At 37.8% G+C, this 20,531-nt stretch overlaps 1 protein-coding gene across 1 annotated transcript in view; it reads left to right on the top strand.

Moving 5' to 3' along the window:
• The window catches only part of adamts3 (ADAM metallopeptidase with thrombospondin type 1 motif, 3), a 232,580-nt gene that overhangs the window by 144,508 nt on the left and 67,541 nt on the right, over positions 1 to 20,531 (top strand). Inside the window, exons 16-17 of the mRNA XM_022664827.2 lie at positions 13,428 to 13,508; positions 18,420 to 18,583. Of these exons, the coding sequence (XP_022520548.2) occupies positions 13,428 to 13,508; positions 18,420 to 18,583 (245 nt within the window). The remainder of the gene's footprint in view (positions 1 to 13,427; positions 13,509 to 18,419; positions 18,584 to 20,531) is intronic.

The following is a 20,531-nucleotide window of genomic DNA, read 5'->3' as shown; positions in this document are numbered from 1 at the left end:
AGGCTGCTTCTCTGGAGTATCAGAGGAACTGTATTTTCATTAGCTTGTGGAATTTGCTGTCTTCATAGTTTATTCGTAATGGTCAGCGCATCAAACATAAAAAAAATGTTCAAAGCTCCATAGTGGCTAAACGGCCCCTGAGCATTTACAGTTTTCAGTATATCCCTGTATTTAAAGATCTCTTTGTCAGTACTGCCTGAAATTAATGACTATGTTAGCGATTATTATTTTCAATTAATTGATTAATCGCAATTATTTTTTGCCATGCCCTTTATTTGTGTTTCTTATTGGTGAGGCTCCAGATCCAATGCATGTTTTAATGCATCTTGTAGGCTTAACATTTAGAACACTAAACAGATTGTGCAGAACATTTTGATAGCTGGCTGATGTACCGATTTAAAATTACAAAGCAAATTCTAGGATTCACATTCACATGGACCAGATGTTTTTATTTACAGAAAACTCTACGTAAATGTCTTTAATTTAGATGTAAATATTAACAGACAATATTACTTTGAATGTGACCATGTTATCAATCTCTTCTATTCTAGGCAAGTTTTTTTTGCTGAGAATTTGCTGAGAGGAAAATCTATAAGTATTTAATGTTTTTATTTTAATTCATGTAAATTGCTATGTATTGTTTATATATTATTCATTAATTAATATTTACTTCTTTTTCTTTTAGTATTTCCCTATGTATTGTGCTCTTGAATGGCCTTTTTTGCCAAACTGAGAAAAAATTTAGGGCTACATGGCCAATCAAACAGAGACTGTTCAGAAGCACACTCCAAACAGAGGGCTATGAGAATCACTGGTACCAGCAACTAAAGAAACACAAACTTTTTCATTTTTTCTTGTTTAAAATTAAGTTTAATCACCATAGTTAAATGCTTAGTTCCAATGTTTTATGGTCATTTTCGTCAGTAGTTTGTTTCAGTAACTAGCTGAAACGACCACCAAAAAAAAAATAATAATGAAATTAAAATAAAGCTAATTTTAGCTCCCCATCACAAAAAAAAATAAAATAAAGCTAATTTCAGCTCCCCATCACAAAGAAATTAAGGATTGGACAAAAATAATTGCTTCACAACCTGCCCCCTTTCTGAGGACAAATGATAAACAGATGTAAACCAGCAGCAGCTAGGTTGCTAAACTTTAGGGCTCCACTGCTATAGCTATATCTGTATCGGAGGCTCAAAGGATTGTTCCCCTGGGGTACAAAAGAGAAATGGGATTGGGCCTGAGTATTGGCTCAGCACACCCCTAATTATCATTACTGATCCAATATGTTTACGTATGATGTTTAACTTGTATCTGTACACACTCATGCGTGTTTAGAGGTGTGTATAATCATAATGGTATGAATTTCTCTTCTTCTAGACCTTGCATTGCCCTCTACAGATTCTTGCATTTTTTTCTGCATTTTCTAGTAATTGAGGCTCTTGGCCATAATGCAACGGCACGGGCTATGACCAAAATAGGTCCCACATTCCTAGAGTGATTTTAAGGCTCTACAATCTAAAGTGCAACAGTCCACTACTGATTCTTAGTGAACATCAAAGGTCACTACATAAGCTGAATGTGGGCCAAAGTGCATCGCAAGTCTCTCTTTCATTGCCAGTGGACACTGTGGGAAAGAAGAACACTAAAAAAGAGACTTAAAATCCAAGATCCTATTATGCTGTTTCCAACGCTGCGGAACTTAAAATAAAGGAGCTTTAAATTATTATTATTATTATTTTCTTTTTATAATTTTATTTCTGATTTTTCCCCCTTTTTCTCCCAATTTGGATATCCAATTGTCCCACCCCTTTTTGCGTCCCCATCACCGGTGACGCCCTCGACCCTTGGAGGATGCGGACGAGCACACGCCTCCTCCAACACGTGCAAAGCTTTTTTCAAGCTGCTGCGGATTAATCATTGCCTGAGCGGCCAGCGCTCTCGGAGGAAAGCACAGCGGCTAGGTTCCGATTCATCCGCTCACAGACGCCTCGTGCCGCCCAGCGCCACCTTGAGTGTGATGGGGAGAGAGCGCCATCTACCCACCCCAGGGGGAGCAGAGCCAATTTTGCTCCCCCTAAGCGCCGGCAGCTGATGGCAAAGCTGCATGAGCGGGGGTTCGAACCTGCGACCTCCCGCTCATAGTGGCAGCGCATTAGACCGCTGGACCACTCGGCGCCCCTTAAATAATTCTTTGAGTGATGGTACACTGATATAGCTTATGAAACTAATTTTGAAAAATAAATTTTCTCAGACATCCTGAAGGCTGAATTGCCTACGTTTTTACGCTGAACTCTGTGGTCCTCCGGTAATTTTAATCCTGTCCGGATACACATCTCTGAGTTTCGTCTCCTCACGTTTAATAAAATAGCTATTTGTACCCGGTACCCATACCCAGTGGCCACATGTCTTGTTTTTGTTGCAGGACTAGGTGCAATTTTTCAGCAGGTTAATGCTCACCCACATAAAGCAAAGTGTTTCCTGGGAACGTCTCCAACAGATTGCAATTTTTACTTGGTCTGTTCGATCTGTAGATTTATTGGGATTTAAATATTTATGGGACCAGCTGGGATGCCAGCTTTGGCAATTTACGAGTGTCAGGATTTACAGAACCGGCTGCAACATCTGTGGGTGAATGTGCTGCAGGATGCCAAATGGAACCAGAAGCTTTCGTTCAATTCCAACAAGAGTATTGTGTATGATATCCTGGTGATCCATTTAGTTTAGCTTGAAAGCTTCAAGAGATTTGTCTCTTGACAAAGTAGTAGACAGGCGTTATTAAGCATAATATATAAATAACTGGCCAAAAATGTAGTAATGGTAGTAATTAAATCAAACTTTGTGTGTTATGTTCATATATGATTCCAATATTAGAGTGATTTTTTTGAAGAGAATAAGTTTATTTTGGAAAACTGTACAATTAAAAGAAGTTGCTGGTACTCTATTGGACCACCTCTACCCTCGATACAATATGAGTTTTGGTTGGGTCATCCTATGGCACATTTGCCTACAGATCACACCAAGGTCTCAACTCCACAGTTCCAAGGACTAGTTTGTTACAAAAAAAGGAAAAAAAAACTGTTCTGATCAGAAACAAAAGGGATAAACTACTTTAATACAGATCCCCAATGTATTATACTATTTAATATAGCTAAGGCAGACAAAATCCAACACAGTCCAGGCTAATGCACAAACTAAATTATTTGGGAAAATTAATAGTGCAATTAATAGAAGGTGCTGGTACCCTGTTGGGCTGCCTCTACCCTAGTTACAAGATGAGACGCCTCTATACTCGAACATGACTGCCATCAGATCCCAAACAGAATTTAACATTTGTTAAAAGCTCATTTATGGCTGATATCAAGTTGCGTCAGTTCTAAATATGACTGATAAAGTCTGAATTATATTATAACAGCAATAGTCTGCACTCATTCTTCTTCGACGTCCTCTAATTAAAACCCTCATTCAATTTACAATAGCATGACTAAACTTTATTCAGCATTTCAAGGTCCTAGCTGGTAACTCATCTATTCATATGTGACGTGAATATGTAATTTCCATAAGTTTTATTGTACTGGAGAGTAGCAGCTTTGTGACAGCATGAGTGGTACTTAACCATCACCCATAGCGGAAATGATTTGCATATTCATCAAAATGGGACAAACTGTGAAATGCAGGGCTAAAAGGAATAATGAATACAAATTGAGATAATTTTCCTGATGATGTTTTATAGCATTACCAGCACCACTTATGTCATCCTAATGTTTTAATATAGTCTGGTTTGGCACATGTAACCACATCACGCAGCCTGTTAATTATATAAGTATAATAAAGTTTCCGACCACAGCATGTATTGTTTCTTGCTGGACTGACAACCTAAACTTGACATTTACATCCTATATAGCTGGTATCTTTTTACACAGAACCATTGCAGATATCCCAGACTGCAGATCTCCTCAACAGCAACTACAGCAATCATACGTTCTTACAAGTGTTCAGCTGCTTACATAGTATGGTGCTAATAAATAAATAAATAAATAAATAAATAAATAAATGATAGCACATGGTGTATCCTTGCTATTTCCCTTTATTTATCTGTAAACCAAACTGACAGATGCAACATTAACATTAAGTATGTAGATTATATTATATAAATAAAAATTAGCTATATCAATTGAAAAATAAAAACTTAAGCAATACATGCAGGTGTTCATTTATTTTAGTATAGACCTCTGATAGGTCTACTGAGCACAAAAACTGACCAATTAGGATGTAAATCAAACCAATAGGCCGAGCAAAAACTGACCAATCAGGATGTAAATCTCACCAGCAGAGAACACTGATAGGTCTACTGAGCACAAAAACTGAACAATTAGGATGTAAAGCTCACCAGATCAGTGTTAATAATTTAGCAGTAAGTCTCGAGACTTACCGTATTGTGTTGCTTTCTTTGTGTAGTGCTTCACGGAGCAGTTATTTCCAGACAAACACTTTCTCGTTCCTAGCATTGAGCTGTAGAGTAGTGGAAAGAACTGTGTTCTCTGGAATGATGGTGCTCCATCCACTCAGTGGCGTGCACAGACATATTGGGGGGCAAGTGCTCAGGGGGAAAAAGGGCACTTTTTTATTTTTTTAATAATTTTTTTGATGTGTTTTGATGTTACCTGGCTGGTGGGACACGGGGGAGAAGAATCTGTTTCCGTGTTGTGCTGAAGACTCACTGAACTGAACTGCTGCTGCAGCGCATCTAGTGTGCCTTGCGCGTGACCGCGCGGGGTCACGTGACAGAGGAAGAGAGAGGTTGGGTGTGTGCGAGCTGATTTCAGGGCATTCTGTTTTCACTCATTTTTAATCGCCTCAGGTTTTCAAAAGATCATTTCAAACCACCCTCAGTAAAGTCTTAATAATAATAATAAAAAAATAAATAAAAAAAAAACGAAGTTTCAAAAGGGCATTTTGGTTGATAAAGGGCAGAGTTGTCTATGTCTGCACGCCTCTGCATCCACTAGTTTAGTAGGAGTTGGGGATAAGGTTGTAATGTGGTGATCATTTGATGTCCTAAGCGTACTAACTCTCTTGTCTCTGAATGCAATTAAATCCTCACAGTAGTGCTCCACAATCTAATTGAAAGCATTTTCTGCATAGTAAAGATAGATACTAACAAAAGCAGGATAAACTCTTTTTGAAGACCATGGATTTGTATTGAAAGAAACAATGACTTTGCAGGTGTCCCAATACTTTTCAATTACAGCGTCTACTTTTTATAAACAGACAAATAAAAACCTGACAAATATCTGGGGCCCTGTTTTAACAGTCAGTAGGTGAGCCATCAACCATTCACTGTACAGCTTTATTTAGGGAGTGTCAGTGTGTGTTAGCTTTCATCAGGGTGTCTTTTGGTATCATAATGCCAGGAAAAGTACGCCTTGTGTGGCCTGAAACACGCAAAAGGCATGTACTAATACTCTTAAGTAATTATGGGTGTGTTTTGGGCGTAATATGAAATAAACCAATCAGTGTGTCACTTGCCTCACATTCCCTTTAAAAGCCAGGTATGCTCTGACTTTGGGGAATTGCTATTTCAGTGGTGCAGCATTTCTGCGCACCTCAGCAGAGGAAACTGACCTGCTTGTTCATGCTGAGAAGGTGTGCGAGCAGGTCCTTTACAGGAACAGCAATAGTATTTTATTTAGTATTCTGTTTATGGTTGATGTAAAAGTTGGATTTGTGCCCTGCTATTTGTCCGTGTATGAATTTGTTGCCAAGATAGTGATAAACGTCTGATGGTTGACGTCTGTCTAGGATGCTTTTAGTCAGTGGCGTTCCCCTGTTTTCCGTTGCTTATACGCCAGAAATTTCCCTTAACACGCCTAATTTACAGACCACCACATCCATAGGTGTAGATATATTCCCAAGCGCTGTTGCTATTTAAGTGATGCAGGTGCAAAGCGTGAAAATAGACTGTTGACGGGGTGTAAGATAGCAATGAGCATCACAGTGCACCTTGCGTAAGGTATAAGATAGGTCCCTGTTCTCTTCATATTCTCTTCCCACAGTTCCCATATCAGGGTTTTCTCTTATTTGTTTTGCATTAGGAAAATGTTCTATACATTTGTGCCACATTTGTTGATATCAGGATTAATGAAGAGCAAATTAAATACAGTTAAATGTAAATTAAATGTCAGTATAAGTGAGTACATAACTCAGTGTGTAATTGTTTATGCAATTATTTCAATAATATAACAAAACAACAGTAATGTCTCCAGGCTAAGATTTTATTATTCTTATAAAAAAAACAAAAAAGCTGTTCCCAAGCATATAACTCGAATTAGACACATCTAAAACTGTTGTACCTTTTCAGATATTCAATACTGACTTGTATAATATGTGGCCTTTAAAAAAAGTCAATTATTTATCTGACCCCTGCCTTAGTAATATTATAGCAATGCTTCTAGTGTTAAAAAGCTGCGGCTGACAGTAATGACTATTTCATTGTGAAATTAAAGAAAAGGGGAAAAACTAATGAACTCTTTCTAACAAACAGGAATGCTGAAACTCTGCCTCAGGCTTCTGTGAACATATGAGGGTGTAAAAGTTAAGAACTGGCTTGTTTTTAAAGCACTTTCTATCTTCAAACAGCAAAGTGGCTGCAACCCCTCAAGTGTTGGTCTCCCACAGTTTGTCCTTGTTGTGGCCTAAAGACATTTCTTTACACTGTTGTTATTATTATAATAATGCATTTTTCTTGATGATAAGCTTGTTAGGGTGACAATGCATGTCCTTATATGCTCTCAGTGTTCTGGGTTGACCGATGTTGTTCAATAGCATATTTTTGATATAGCTAAAATCCTTACTGTATTAATAAGAATATTCGCTAATTTATTCCACTTTAAAGGTAGGCAAAAGTGGTAGCTGATTAAAATGACTACAATAACTAAATGGCTAAAAGCAATGTCATCTAGAGAACTTCTTGCTTTTCAGGGGCCACAGTGCAAATATACAAATTACAATACCAGTGAAAAGTTTGGAGACATTCCCAGTAATACTTGTTCTTTATTTGTATTATTTACTACATTGTAGATTAATACTAAATACCTAAAAACTGAAAAAAATGAAGGAACACATATGCAGTTAGGTAGTACATAAAAAAATGTTTGGTCTTTACAAACACCTGGCAACGAGTAAAGAAAAAGCAGAACTTAAGCTAAAACTAAGAGCTAACACTAAAACTGAAGAACTAAAGCTAAAACTGAAGAGTTAAAATAAAAACCGAAGACTTGAAGCTCAAACTGAAGAGTTAAAGCTAAGTTAAAGCTGAAACTGAAGAGCTTAAGCTAAAACTGAAGCGTTAAAGCTAAAACTATAGTTAAAGCTAAAACTGAAGAGTTAAAGCTAAGTTAAAGCTGAAACTGAAGAGTTAAAGCTAAGTTAAAGCTGAAACTGAAGAGCTTAAGCTAAAACTGAAGAGTTAAAGCTAAAACTAGAGGTAAAGCTAAAACTGAAGAGTTAAAGCTAAAACTATAGTTAAAGCTAAAACTGCAGAACTAAAGCTAACAAGGAAGAATTAAAGCTAAAACTGAAGAGTTAAAGCTAAAACTGATGAGCTAAAGCTAAAACTGAGGAAAATAAATAAAAACAATAGGACAAAAAATCTTATTTTTATCAGTTTTCATGATAAACACATTGAAAAAGCTGTAATGACGTCGTGGCTAGCTCAAACTGTATTGCCCACCAGCAGTAAGAGAGGGAGCTTTATATGCTGCAGACTGTACTGGATGTAGAGTGAATGTTCACACCAAACTACTTCTAACACTGGGAAAAAATGATTGCAGCAAAGTGCTGGAACACATGTAAGGAGTTTAAATTAATATATGATCTTTATCATTTATCGTGTTTCACAAAACAGAATATCTAAACACTGTTATTGCACATTGCAATTTTTAAAATACATACATATCAGAAGGAAGCATTTTACAAGCCCACCCTCCTTCTTCTACCTCAAACTTAAACTTTATTCTACATTGTTCTGTTTTTAGATCAGTGCTGTTCAGAACAGTATGCATGCAGTACGCAGACAGGTTTTACAATGGCTCCGGAAGTGCTGTCAAGCCCTGCACACACATTATGGGGTCTGCTACTTATCTGAAGCTTCAACTCCATTCAAATAATAAGGCTCCATTAAAAATAGCCTTCTGAAAGGCTTCTCTTTAAGCCTTATTAATTAATACTATACCAGCCATGCATGTCCACAATTTACATCAGCTCTGTGACCTTATGCCCAATTACAAGACAGAACCTATTTATTCATGGATACGCCTCCATAAGAGTCATTATCAGAATAGGGTGCATTTTGGCCATCATATAAAAAAACATCTATTCTTTTGACTATTCATCAAATTTACAAGACAGAAATCTACACAGACATAAGTAATTAAGCATATTTCCAGTTTAATCACTTTATACTGTATTTTCACTTTTTATTTCCTGGCATGCATGCATGCATTCACTGTGTCCTGGCAAGCTGCAAGACAGATTGGACCGTTTTAGCGAAAATAAGCATTTGAGAAAAATATGGTTGAACTACAGTTGCAAACATCTTAAACTGTTAATAATAAGCTTGTTTAATTTCCAAGATACAGACATTTTGCAATATTATTTTAATTCCCTTAATATGTTCCCACAACAGAGTGGAAAGCTTTATATTTACCTCAGCAAGACAACATAAGAAATATGAATATATTAAGTGATATTGATATTTTTAGTTGCTGAACATGTTAAAGTGTCTTCAGTCCCTTGAGAATAAAACTCATGTCACTCATGCCAAAGGTTATCCCAGGATGAAAAAGTGCACAGAGAATTCTTGGACACAAAAATAGATTTATTTAATTTTTTATGTGTTATTTTACCACTAAAAATAATTAACAGAGTAACTTAACCACCAGGCAACACATCAAAGAAACACTGTACAAAAAATGTAAAACAAAATTCATTTGACTATTCATATATGTAAGACAGAATACACAAAAATCTTCTATTCCCAACTTAATCTCTTTAACTTTTCACTTGTTATTTGCTGCTGTGCATGCATCCATTCTGTCATAGCCACTTTACCTAAAAAAAACTTACAATTACGCGGTTAATGATATAGATACATTTTGATTTTGCAAGGTTATTTTAATTTGCTTCATATTTTACCACAGCAGCAAATACAGCTTTACATTTACCTCAGCTAGATATAGAGATAATATATGAAATATCAATATATTTAATGAAATTAATATTAACAGTGGCTGAACATGTAGAAAATTTCTTCAGTCTCTTGAGAATTAAACACATGTCACTCATGCCAAAGGTTATCCCAGGATAACAGAGTGCACAGAGAATTCTTGCACACATAAAAATAGCTTTATTTTATTTTATTATTAATGTGTTATTTTATCACTTAAAGGAATTAACCAGACGACGTAACCACGAGGCAACACATCAAAGAAAACTGTACAAAAAATGTAAGAGTTACATACAATTAAATGGTTAATGATATAGGTAAATTTGAATGATTTTGCAAGATTATTTTTATTTCCTTTGATAGTGTACCACAACAGCATGGACAACTTTACAGTTACCTCAGCTAGATATGGAGATAATCTGAGAAATGTTAATATAAGTGAAATTAATATTATTATATAGAGTGTCTTCCTTGCCTTGAAATTAAAACTGTCATTCATGTCAAAATTTACTTTCTTAAAGGGGCATGGTTATCCCCGGATGACACAAAAAATAATTGGACACATACAAATAGTTTTATTTTATTTTTTAAATGTGTTAACAAAGAATTATTCAGAACTTAATCAGGAAACACATGAAAGAAAACTGTATGAAAAAGTTACAGTTTAAATAAACTTTACAGTAAAGGGTTAATATTCATCTATATTTGTTAGTTCAGAGAAAATCTTGATGAATGTATTGTTGCACAGTGTTTGTATGACATTTAAACAACTATCCTGTGGAAACAAGAGGCACATTATACTGATATTGAACCACATTCATGCCAGCTGCTCTCAAGCTCCACCACAACGATTCCAGGGTCTTCCTACTATTATTATGCAGTTATTGGCTCTAAAGTCTAAGTCATGGCCCAAGTATTGACATTAATAACTCCTGAAGAACTCCTGCACAGATGGCTGGACTGTTACGCCAATGGAAATGGATTTTTTTTCATGAGTATGCTGCCCTCATGTTGCCCTATGGCCTCCGACACGAATGTAAAAGAAAAATGAATAAAACCTGTGGGGTTATTTCCTTCTTGGCACTTTTCCTGACTTAATGTGAGTTTCTAACTTATTTTAACTGGATGGAGACTGTATAACTAGCCTGTCACTGAATATGCCAAACTCTCTCATTAGCATTGACCTTGAATTGTTCAGTTGTTATAACAGCTAGACGTAAATTGCATGGTCCTGTTTGTGACGCCAAGCTTCTGTCAAGCAATTAGGCAGATATACAGCATGTGACAGCATGTTTCAGTTTGTGTAAGAGGTCATGAAAATGCACGACTGCTCATTTGTGAATAATTTGTCTTGTCGTTGTCTCATTAACTGCTCGCAGTGGACAGCACCAATAAGTGATGTTCTACTGCAGGACTGAACGTGGCATGAGTGAAGATTGATGCTGTAACATTTCTCTAACACTGTTCTGTGTTGACATGAATTACTCACTTTTTTAACAGGGAAACAGTTAAGCAAGAGATGCCAAAAAGAAATCCCTGTGTTGGAAAACACAACCTGCAAGTATTCTGTGTTACCTAATCCTACATTCTTCTCTCCCTTTTTGTAATGCTTTCTTTGCCATTGACTTGTGAGCCTTTCATGTAGAAAAAGGTTAAAAAAATAAATAAATAAAAAATGACCTATGACCTATCAACCCATGGCCACTAATGAGGTTAATGCAATATCACAGTATATAAGACCAACATTTCACATTCTGTACACTGCTGAACTTTCCACATTCGTATTCCTTCACATAACTGCCACATAAAATTAGTCTAAAAATGGCCAAAACATGTACTTTCAATGTTCAATCGAATAAGAAAAGACTGAATAATTTAATCAAACAGCCACTCCAGCCCAGCCAAGACCAGCTGTTTGTATTCCTCCTTTTAAGTTAACTGTAAAAAATACTAGAGTAATAATCAGCACAATCCCTGCTGAATCCAGCTGTAGACCAGCTTTTGCTGGTAGTTGCTTGTACTTGCAGATGTTCTATGTTGGTCTATGATAATCAGCTAAACCAACAAGTCAGACAAAACATACCCCATACTAGTAAACCTAGTGGTTGACCAACTCCTGACCAGCCAATTGTATGTTTCAGTTGATTTTTGGTCTTGGTGGTAATGCTGATGGACCAACCCAAACCCAGCACTATTCTGGTTATGAGCTAAGAAGTTCAACCGGCTTAAACAGCTTGAGCTGGCCAGGCTGTTTTTTCAGCAGAGATGGTTTAGAGACAATACTTCTTCTATGACTTCACTTTAAAGCTCATTTTATGGCACCTTTATTTACTAGAGCTTATTGATCCATCCAGCACAAAACATGTTAAAGGTGTTTAAAAAATGACCTACGGCCTCAACCCCAGTTAAGCGAGGTTAGTGCAATATCACTGTATATAAGACCAACATTACACATTCTCTGCACTGCTGACCTTTCCACATTTGTATTCTTACACATAACTGCCGTTTTATGACCCAGTCATTGCCACATTTTCCTCCACTCCTGTCCCAGCCTCTCAGTAGTCCACTTCTGCCACCTCACCTGAACCCTCTTGAGATGAGCCAGATCTCCTGGCAGTAGGCAGAGTCTGGAGTCTAGAGGTTTGCATTAACTAGTCAAATAAAGCCCCATGTGGCAGTCAGTACCTCACTGGTCTTCAGCCAGATTCTCAGGCTCACTTTTTTTGACCATTATCCCACCTTAAGATAGACCCCCTGCTACTAGTGGCTTCAAAGTGAGTGCTCCAAGTCAATGGCAAAAGAGTGCAGGACAAAAAACTGTATAACAGTCACTTCTTATCCCCCAAAGGGAAGACGAGGGGAGCCTTCTCGCTGCCCAAAGGAGCGAAGCACGTGCATCTGAATAAAACAGACGACTCTAGAAATGTTCTTGGTAAGTGGTGCGATGCTTTGCAGAGGCGTGGACATCCGCAGTGCAGTAGAACCGGAGGCAACTTTAGCACCTTTCTATAGAGCTTTAGATTTTTCTGAAGTGTTGAAATGTGGCTCAAGGTTCTGCCATTAAGCTTCCATCATGCGTTTGTCAATAATAATAAGTTCCCAAAGTTTCCAAAAGCTCTTTTTAGATCTACATATTGTCCTAGCTCTGTCTTAGTGATGCACCTATTGCTTAGCAACTAATCATTTACCATCAATGTTCAACCGAATAAGACTGAACATTTTAATCAGATATTGTATTGCGATGTTTGCCCTAATTTTAGCAGCAATGGCACTTTACTGGATTCCAAAGAATTAACAGAGCCAAAAAGACAATTAGAGTTAGCTAAAAACAGACAGGAGGGCTCCCTATTGCCACAGGGAAATGTAAAGACTGAGCTTACACAGGGACTTGAGTCTATCATCAACATTAAGTGAGTAATCCAGCTCAAAACATTTAGCTAGCATCACAGCTAAACCACTCCTCTTCTAGACTACTCCTTTCAAACTAAACTAAAATGGATAATCACATCTGAATTGTGGTCAGGCAAATCTGTATTTTAGATTTCTTTTGGATGCTTGGATGCTGTCCATTCTATGATGGCAGCACAAAAAAAGTACATTGAGATCCTACAATGACAAATGGCGCCCTGAAGATGACATCTTTTTCAGGGACACCCATGAATTTTTTTTAACAAGACAGTCTCAAACCACATGCTACACAGATTACATTGGTAAATTTAATGAAAACCTGCAAAAAACAGTGTTCAGTATACAATGTATGGCCTTAGACCAATTGTTTTATATTGTTCGGATTTGGTTTCTTCCCAAAATCTTCATTTCGATGTATCTCTATACTAATCATTTATCACTCTAGGCTGACTTATATTCAGTCCAAGCAGGGTAAATGCAAAAGTGTCGATGTTTTTATTAAAGTAAAGGTGGAATCTGAAAGCAGAACCTTCAGTCACCTTTTCAGTTAACTTTCTCTCCTATAGGATTTCTACAGTCAAGCTCTCTGCACAACAGCTGTAAAAGTAACTCTTCAGCTTTGACTCTTTCTCAGCTTTCTTAGACCCAAACAGTGGAAAAAAAAGGCTCAGTGCCTTCTAACACCAGGATGTCCACCTCTGCAAAGAACAACCAGATATTAGCCTTCTTTTACTCACAAATTGCTTCTGCTCTCTTCCTCCTTCCCCCGTTGCTGTTTTGCTCTGGTGCAAAGGTTACCTTAAGATGTTCCTCATCCCCCCTGGGACTAGACACGTGGTCATCCAAGAACATGAGGCCTCCCCTCACATTCTTGGTAAGTGTCCTCACAGGCCCTTTGGCCTGGAAATCAAAAGCATGCTAACCTTTACACATTCCCGCTAAGAGTTTAAATCAATCCATTTCCATCAATCTTGCGGCAACAAAAAAACCCTGGTGGATCCATTCTCATTCAATTTTTCATCATTGTGTGTTCTCACATCATGCTTTCCTTTCATTTCTCATTTCATGATGGAATAATGCAATTTAAGTCATACCTGGCTCACACTACAGGATAATCAGGGTTGATTTTGAGGCTGATTTGCTCTTCCCAACAGTCACAATAAATCTCCCAATTTCAGGCTGATCGTAATTGAGGACCTTATCAGAATTTCCTTTAGTGTGTGCTGTCTGTTATCAATCATTAGTTCTCCAATCTTTTTCCAGAGAAGTTAGGGCTGCCTTAATTGTGAAATGTAAATATGAAACCTGAACTACAGCTCTAAAAAAAATAAGAGACTACCTAAAAATGATGAGTTTCTTTAACCAAATTAAAAACCTCTGGAATATAATCAAGAGAAGGGTGGATAATCACAAGCCATCAAACCAAACTGAACTGCTTGAACCAGGAGTGGCATGAAGTTATCCAAAAGCAGTGTGTAAGACTGGCGGAGGAGAACATGCCAAAATGCCTAAAAACTGTGATTAAAAACCAGGAAAACCATTTCACCCAATATTGATTTCTGGTCTCATTATTTGAGGTCTGAAAGCTCTGCGTCTTTTTGCTGAAAGAAAATATTCTTTTTGGGAATTTGGGAGAAATGTTGTCTGTAGTTTATAGAATAAAACAACAATGTTCATTTTACTCAAACATATACATATAAATTGCAAAATCAGAGAAACTGATTCAGAAACTGAAGTGGTCTCTTAATTCTTTTTTTTTTCAGAGCTGTATGTTTAATATTTATTAGGCTGTAGGGTGAGGTGGATACTGATTCTCTGGTAGGAAATGTGACTCTGACCTTATATAGATGTATATGCAATTGTATACTGTATATAATTCACCCCAGAACAGGTATTATTTGGGTGGTGGGTCAATTTAAGCACTGCAGTGACACTGGTGTGGTGGTTGTGTGATAGTCGTGTATGTTGTGCTGGTATAAGTGAATCAGACACAGCAGTGCTCCTGGATTCCACTCTATTAGGCAGTCCTACTTAGCTGCTTCACCATGTAGACGTAAAGTCAGAAGCAAATGATCCACATTCCTTAATCAGTGGTCACAGGATGCTGGTCACAGGATGCTACCAACAGGACATTGTTGTTGCACTATTTTCAGTCCAGCAGTGACACTGAGGGCCCTATTTTAGTGATCTATAGATGAGCCGTCAACCATGTACCACTTAGCTTGATTCAGAGCCTGTCAGTGTGTTTCTGGTATCATGAGAACACAAAAAATACGCCTGGCACGGCTCAAAACATGCCAAAGACATATACTAGTTCTCTTCATTAATCATGGGCGTGTTTTGGGCGTAGCGTGAAGCAGACCAATCAGTGTGTCACTTGCCTCACATTTCCTTTAAGAGCCAGATGAGCTCTGACTTTGTCGCGTTGGTATTAATTATTTTTTTTATCCCATTTTTTTCCCCTAATTTACGAGGCCAGTTACCCAACCATCTCATTAGCACTCGCCCTATCACTAGTGATGCCCCAACACCAGGAGGGTGAAGACTAGCACATGCCTCCTCCGATACATATAAAGACAGCCACCATCTCTTTTTGAACTTCTGCTGATGCATCATTGCCGAGTAGCAACACAGTGTGCTCGAAGGAAAGTGCAGTGACTTGGTTCCGATACATCAGCTCACAGACGCAGCCTTGTGCTTATCGACATCACCCTTTGGAGTGATGTGGAGAAAGAGTGCCATCTACCCACCCAGAGAGAGCAAGGCCAATTGTGCTCTCTCGGGGCTTCGGCAGTTAATGGCAAGCTGCATGAAGAGGATTCGAACGTGGAATCTCACGTTCGAAGTGGCAGTGCTTAGCCCCCGGACCATGTTAAAATCTTTATTTGTTTTGTATTGTGTTTATTTAGTATTTTGTTATTTGCTGATGTAAAGTTGGGTTTGTGCACTGCTGCATTTTCCTTTCCATAGTCAAGATAGCAATACACTAGAAATGTACCTGCACACACCTCACTTCCAGACCACCTCAACCATCAGCATAGATTTATTCACAAGCTCTGTTGCTGTTTAAACAATGCAGGCCCTGAGGTGTTTAAAAACTTCAGCAGCACTGCTGTGCCTGATTCATCATTCCAGCAGAACACTCACGTCTAACACTCCAATACACAGCCAGTGTCACTCCAATGTGCATAATCTTAAAGAGTGTGTTGTTTCAGTCAAGAAAGATTATGTAGTGTAATGAGGGGGTGATGACTAGTAATGTCTTTTTTTACGTTTTCTATATTGACATCAATTTTTAAAATCCTGTAGTATAAGCCAAGCATTATATAAAGTCTGCTTAATATTGGTCAGTAAAGAAATTTGATTTATCTATGCTCATGTGGATGAATTCCCACCATTCAAAAACATTGTATTCCAAATGTACACATGCACCTCATGTCCCTCTCAAGCTGAGGTGTTTTGTCTCCTTCCTATTCTCAATCATGGTCTCATTTTAGCTTTTCTAAAGCAGTAATTGAAAAGATCAGTGAGATAAATAGCTAAAGACAAATGTGCTGATGAGACTGTTTCAGATTGTGCACCTTAGAGCATTCAAAGTCCACGAGGTTTGCATATTCATGAGCCAGCACACCATTCCAAACCTTTCCTCAAATAGAGAGGGAATTATACTACGCTGATTGAATTTTTAATGAATCCTAAACTTATTTTAATTAAGGAATTAAATAAAGAAGGATTTTCTTTTGCACAACTTTTGCCACAGTTCCCAATCCCTGAAGAGGTCACACAAGGGTTCCTCGCTGATAGTGCTTACTTGACCAGCATTAAAGGATCTGCAATTTGCAGTCCATTTCACTTTATCACCGTTAGCTTTAGCGATGAATAATTAATGAGGTTTCTCTTTGCATTGCAAAATATTCTTCATTCTTCAACAGCGTCCCATTCAGTATTCACGCGGAGTCATAATCGAGTTAATATTTAATGAAATTTGATTCCTGCAAGTGTGTGGCTCGATACTGCATTTAGCCTGGAAGCAGCTTGGGATGTATTTGTACAAGCCCAAATCAGAAAAAGTTGAAGCAGTAAGGAGAAATGTTAATTAAAAACAAAAGGCAGTGTTTCATACATTATGTGCGCATATATTGACTTATATTTAATTATAAACAGTTTAAACTCCAGATATTTCGTGTTTTGTCTGCTCTGCATTTTATGTGGGGTAATCTATTCATGCATTTCAGACCTGCAACACATTCTATAAAAATTGAGCTGGAAGTAATTTAGGGCTAGTAATGAGGTAAAAATACTAAATGATGTGATAAAGCAGGTTGTTGTAATCATGATTTGGTACATGCTGTATTATTTAACTATTCAAGAAATTGGGATACATTTCAGTACATTCAAGGTAAGGGCACAAGCCTTAGTTGTAATTAGTTTAAAGTTTTAAAGCTCTTTAAAGCATCATTTCAAGAGTTTATCGAAAATATTTACTTATAGTACCATTAAAAGTTTGTACACACCTTTAATTCTGTGCATTTTTTTTATTTAAAAAAATATCTGCAGTGTAGATTAATACTGAAGTCATCCAGACTATGAAGAAAAAGTATATGAAATTATTTAATTTAAAAAAAAAAGGGTTAAAAAAGCAGAATATGTTAAATTTTTTAGATTGTTCAATGTAGCACCTCTTGCTTAGATGACAGTTTTGCACATCTTGGCTGGATTTTCTCAGTCAGTTTTATGAGGTAGAGTATACTGGAATGGCTTTCAGGTAACAGCTGTGCTGAACTTATCAAGAGTTAATTACTTAAATTTCTTGTGAAGAGGTAGAGTTACAGGTGTACAGTGAATAGCTCTATTTGAGTAATGTTCTAATCCATATTATGTTAAAGACTACTCAACTAAAGAAGTAAAGATAAAAACATACTTAAAGAAATGAAGGTCAGTCAGTCAGAAATGTCAGGAACTTAGAAAGTAAAGTATCCTGTGCAGAAAGTGCAGTCGCAAAGACCATCATAAACGTTATGATGAAACTGGCACTCATTAGGAACACCCCAGGAAAGGAAGACCAAGAGTTACTTCTGTTGCACAGGATAAGTCCATCAGAGTAACCAGCCTCAGAAACTGCAAGTTACCAGCCCAGATAAGAGTGTTTAACACTTTTAACATGTTTAGTACATGATTGCTTATGTGTCCCTTTATAATCTGGATGACTAAACTCTTGACTGGCGCTGTATCTCTAAAATTCCAAATATCCAAAAAATGCTTTGATTTTTGAACAAACCTATTGCACCCATGTTGCTTGTTTGTAAAACAACAGCACATTTTATTTAGTGTGATTCTATTTTGATATCCAGACTCGCTTTAGAGTACTAGACTAACACATAGTACTAAGAGCACCATTCTAGTTCTCTTGCTCTTTCCATTGCAGTGACATTTACTGGCTGAAAGCAATGGTGATTCACTTGACGTCTTTCTCCAGCAGTAATCTCCATTGACATTCAGTCAGATGCTCGACTCTGCTGTACTCTGCCCAGAGTGCATCATTACTTCCCAGTGTCACTGAATAACTGCAACGCCATCTTCACCCTTCACGTCACTGCTGGGCTCTCCAGTAGTGGCATTAACAAACTACCATATCTGCGCATTTATAAAGCCTTCCCAAGATTCACCATAGAGTGATGATAAACCTACTACTATCGTTCATCACTCTGTGTGTGGGAGGTGAAGGAGAATGGTACTTTTTATAAATTGTACAGCTTGAAGGTTTTTAACTGGTCCTTGGTTGCAGCTGTGAAGAACCAAGCCACAGGACATTACCTCCTAAATGGTAAAGGGGAGGAGATCAGGTCTCACAGCTTCATCGACCTTGGAGTGGAGTGGGACTACATCATTGAAGATGGCATGGAGACTCTCCACACAGAGGGGCCTTTACACGACGCAGTTATAGTTTTGGTAAGTGTTTACAATCAATATAATCAATGTAAGTGAATGTTAGATATGATTATTATTCCATTTATTTACGCATTAAAACCTTTCGTTATTGAACTTTTCCTTGGTTTTACAAACCAATTCAACTTGTGCCGTTGGCATTTGTCATTTTTAGCATAGGGTTTAGTATCCTAAAGCATTTAGAATGCTAATGTTTCGTAACATTTTTAAAATTAGAAGCATTTCCTGAAATCGTTTGCAGCTGACCTAATACTTAATTTTATTCTGTATCTTGAAGACTAAAAAGACTTTTGGAAAACAGTCACAAAACTGGTGTTTATTATTCTTAAAGTCGTTCTTAAACAAATCCATGTGTGGAGGCAGTGTAGTGAGCGGCAAGATTAATGGCTTGTTGTCGCACATCAAAATCCAGAAGGCCTGGTGTAGGGCACATCACTTTTAGCACCCTATTTTGGTGATCTGGACGAGCAGTCAACTGAGCACCAGCTTGATTTAGGGCATGTCAGTGTGTCTTTGCTATCAGAACGATGGGAAAAGTAAGCCTTGCACAGTTCAAAACACAAAGAAGGCATGTACAAGCTCTTAATTAATTAATCACGGGTATGTTTTGGGCATAACATGCTATAATCCAATCAACGTTTCTCTAGCCTCACACTACCTGTGTGCAGAGGCGCAGCTACCTGTACATGTCCAACACTTCTCAGCAGAGAAAAACTAACCTGCTCATTTATACTCGTTCATTGTTTGTTGTTGATGTAAAAGTTTACATTGAGGATGCATTGAGTCAACATTTCGCTGCAAAGATAGCAATGAACGTCTGACTGTTGACGTCTGTCTAGGCTGTATTTAGTCAGTGGCACACCTGTGTTTTTGTTGCCAAGATAGCAATATGCCAGAAATGTACCTGAACACACTTCACTTCCAGATCACCATATCTATCAGTGTAGATATGTTCACACGTGCCATTGCTCTTTAAATGATGCAGGTGCAAAACATGAAAATAGACTGTTGGCAGGGGGTAGGATAGCAATGAGCATCGCGACATAGCTTGCACAGGGTGTAAGACAGGTTCCTCACTTTGACAGCACATCGTTACATTAATGATGCCCTTCACCCTGTTTCAAAAGCAGCAGCTAGGTTGCTAAACTTTAGCGCTCCACAGCTGTAAGCGCTATGCTATATCTGTATCAGGTTCTTGAAGGAGGAGGATTTTATCCCTTCCCATGTAACTCTGTTCTAAGGGGAAGGGTTACACTATAAAACAAGAGGATTGGGCCATATTCTATAATTCTTTCACTTTATACTAAAGTAAATAGCTGCCATTTACCAAGAGAAACAAAACATAAAGTGCCCGCTTGGTTGTTTGTCTGTTTGTTTAATTATTTGATGTTCTCCATGTTAATTAATTAACCTACTGCCTTTATTAATATGTATGCCCATGTGTCTTGGGGCACTGTAGTCGTGTGCATATGCAGGCTTCACACATTTGAGGCGATCTGTTCAACATGTAATAGTGACGACTTGCAGGACCTTTCGTAAGAGCAGCTACCCTCAGCAACATGCATCACAGCGGCTTTGTTCAAAAGAAATGTGCCCAAAGACCTTCTGTCTTTTCTATCTCCTCAAAGAAAGGGTCCGTCGCACGGCATTGTTTGAAGTTACCGTTCTGTCAAAGGAGTGTTGCTAGGCAACAAGTGTTATCACCTCTGATTTTCTTGATCGGGTCACACCTTATTCCCACACATCCGTGGTGAAGATGGTGTAAGGCCTCTTTCCTCTCCCTCCCCCATCAAACAGAGGAGATGGAGCCTGGGTGCTTCTTCATATCTCCAAACAAAAATGTTATGTTATGTTTGTGTTTTTCCATCACGCTGTCGGGAGTGTAAAGTTGTCGTTTGCAGCTTCCAGAATCAATCATGAAGCTGCCACTCAAAATTACAATACTTTCAGA

Source organism: Astyanax mexicanus, chromosome 22 (genome assembly GCF_023375975.1).
Source record: "Astyanax mexicanus isolate ESR-SI-001 chromosome 22, AstMex3_surface, whole genome shotgun sequence".
Taxonomy (NCBI): domain Eukaryota; kingdom Metazoa; phylum Chordata; class Actinopteri; order Characiformes; family Acestrorhamphidae; genus Astyanax; species Astyanax mexicanus.
Note: the sequence above shows the minus strand (reverse complement) of the source record. Positions and strands in the feature narration are given on the sequence as shown.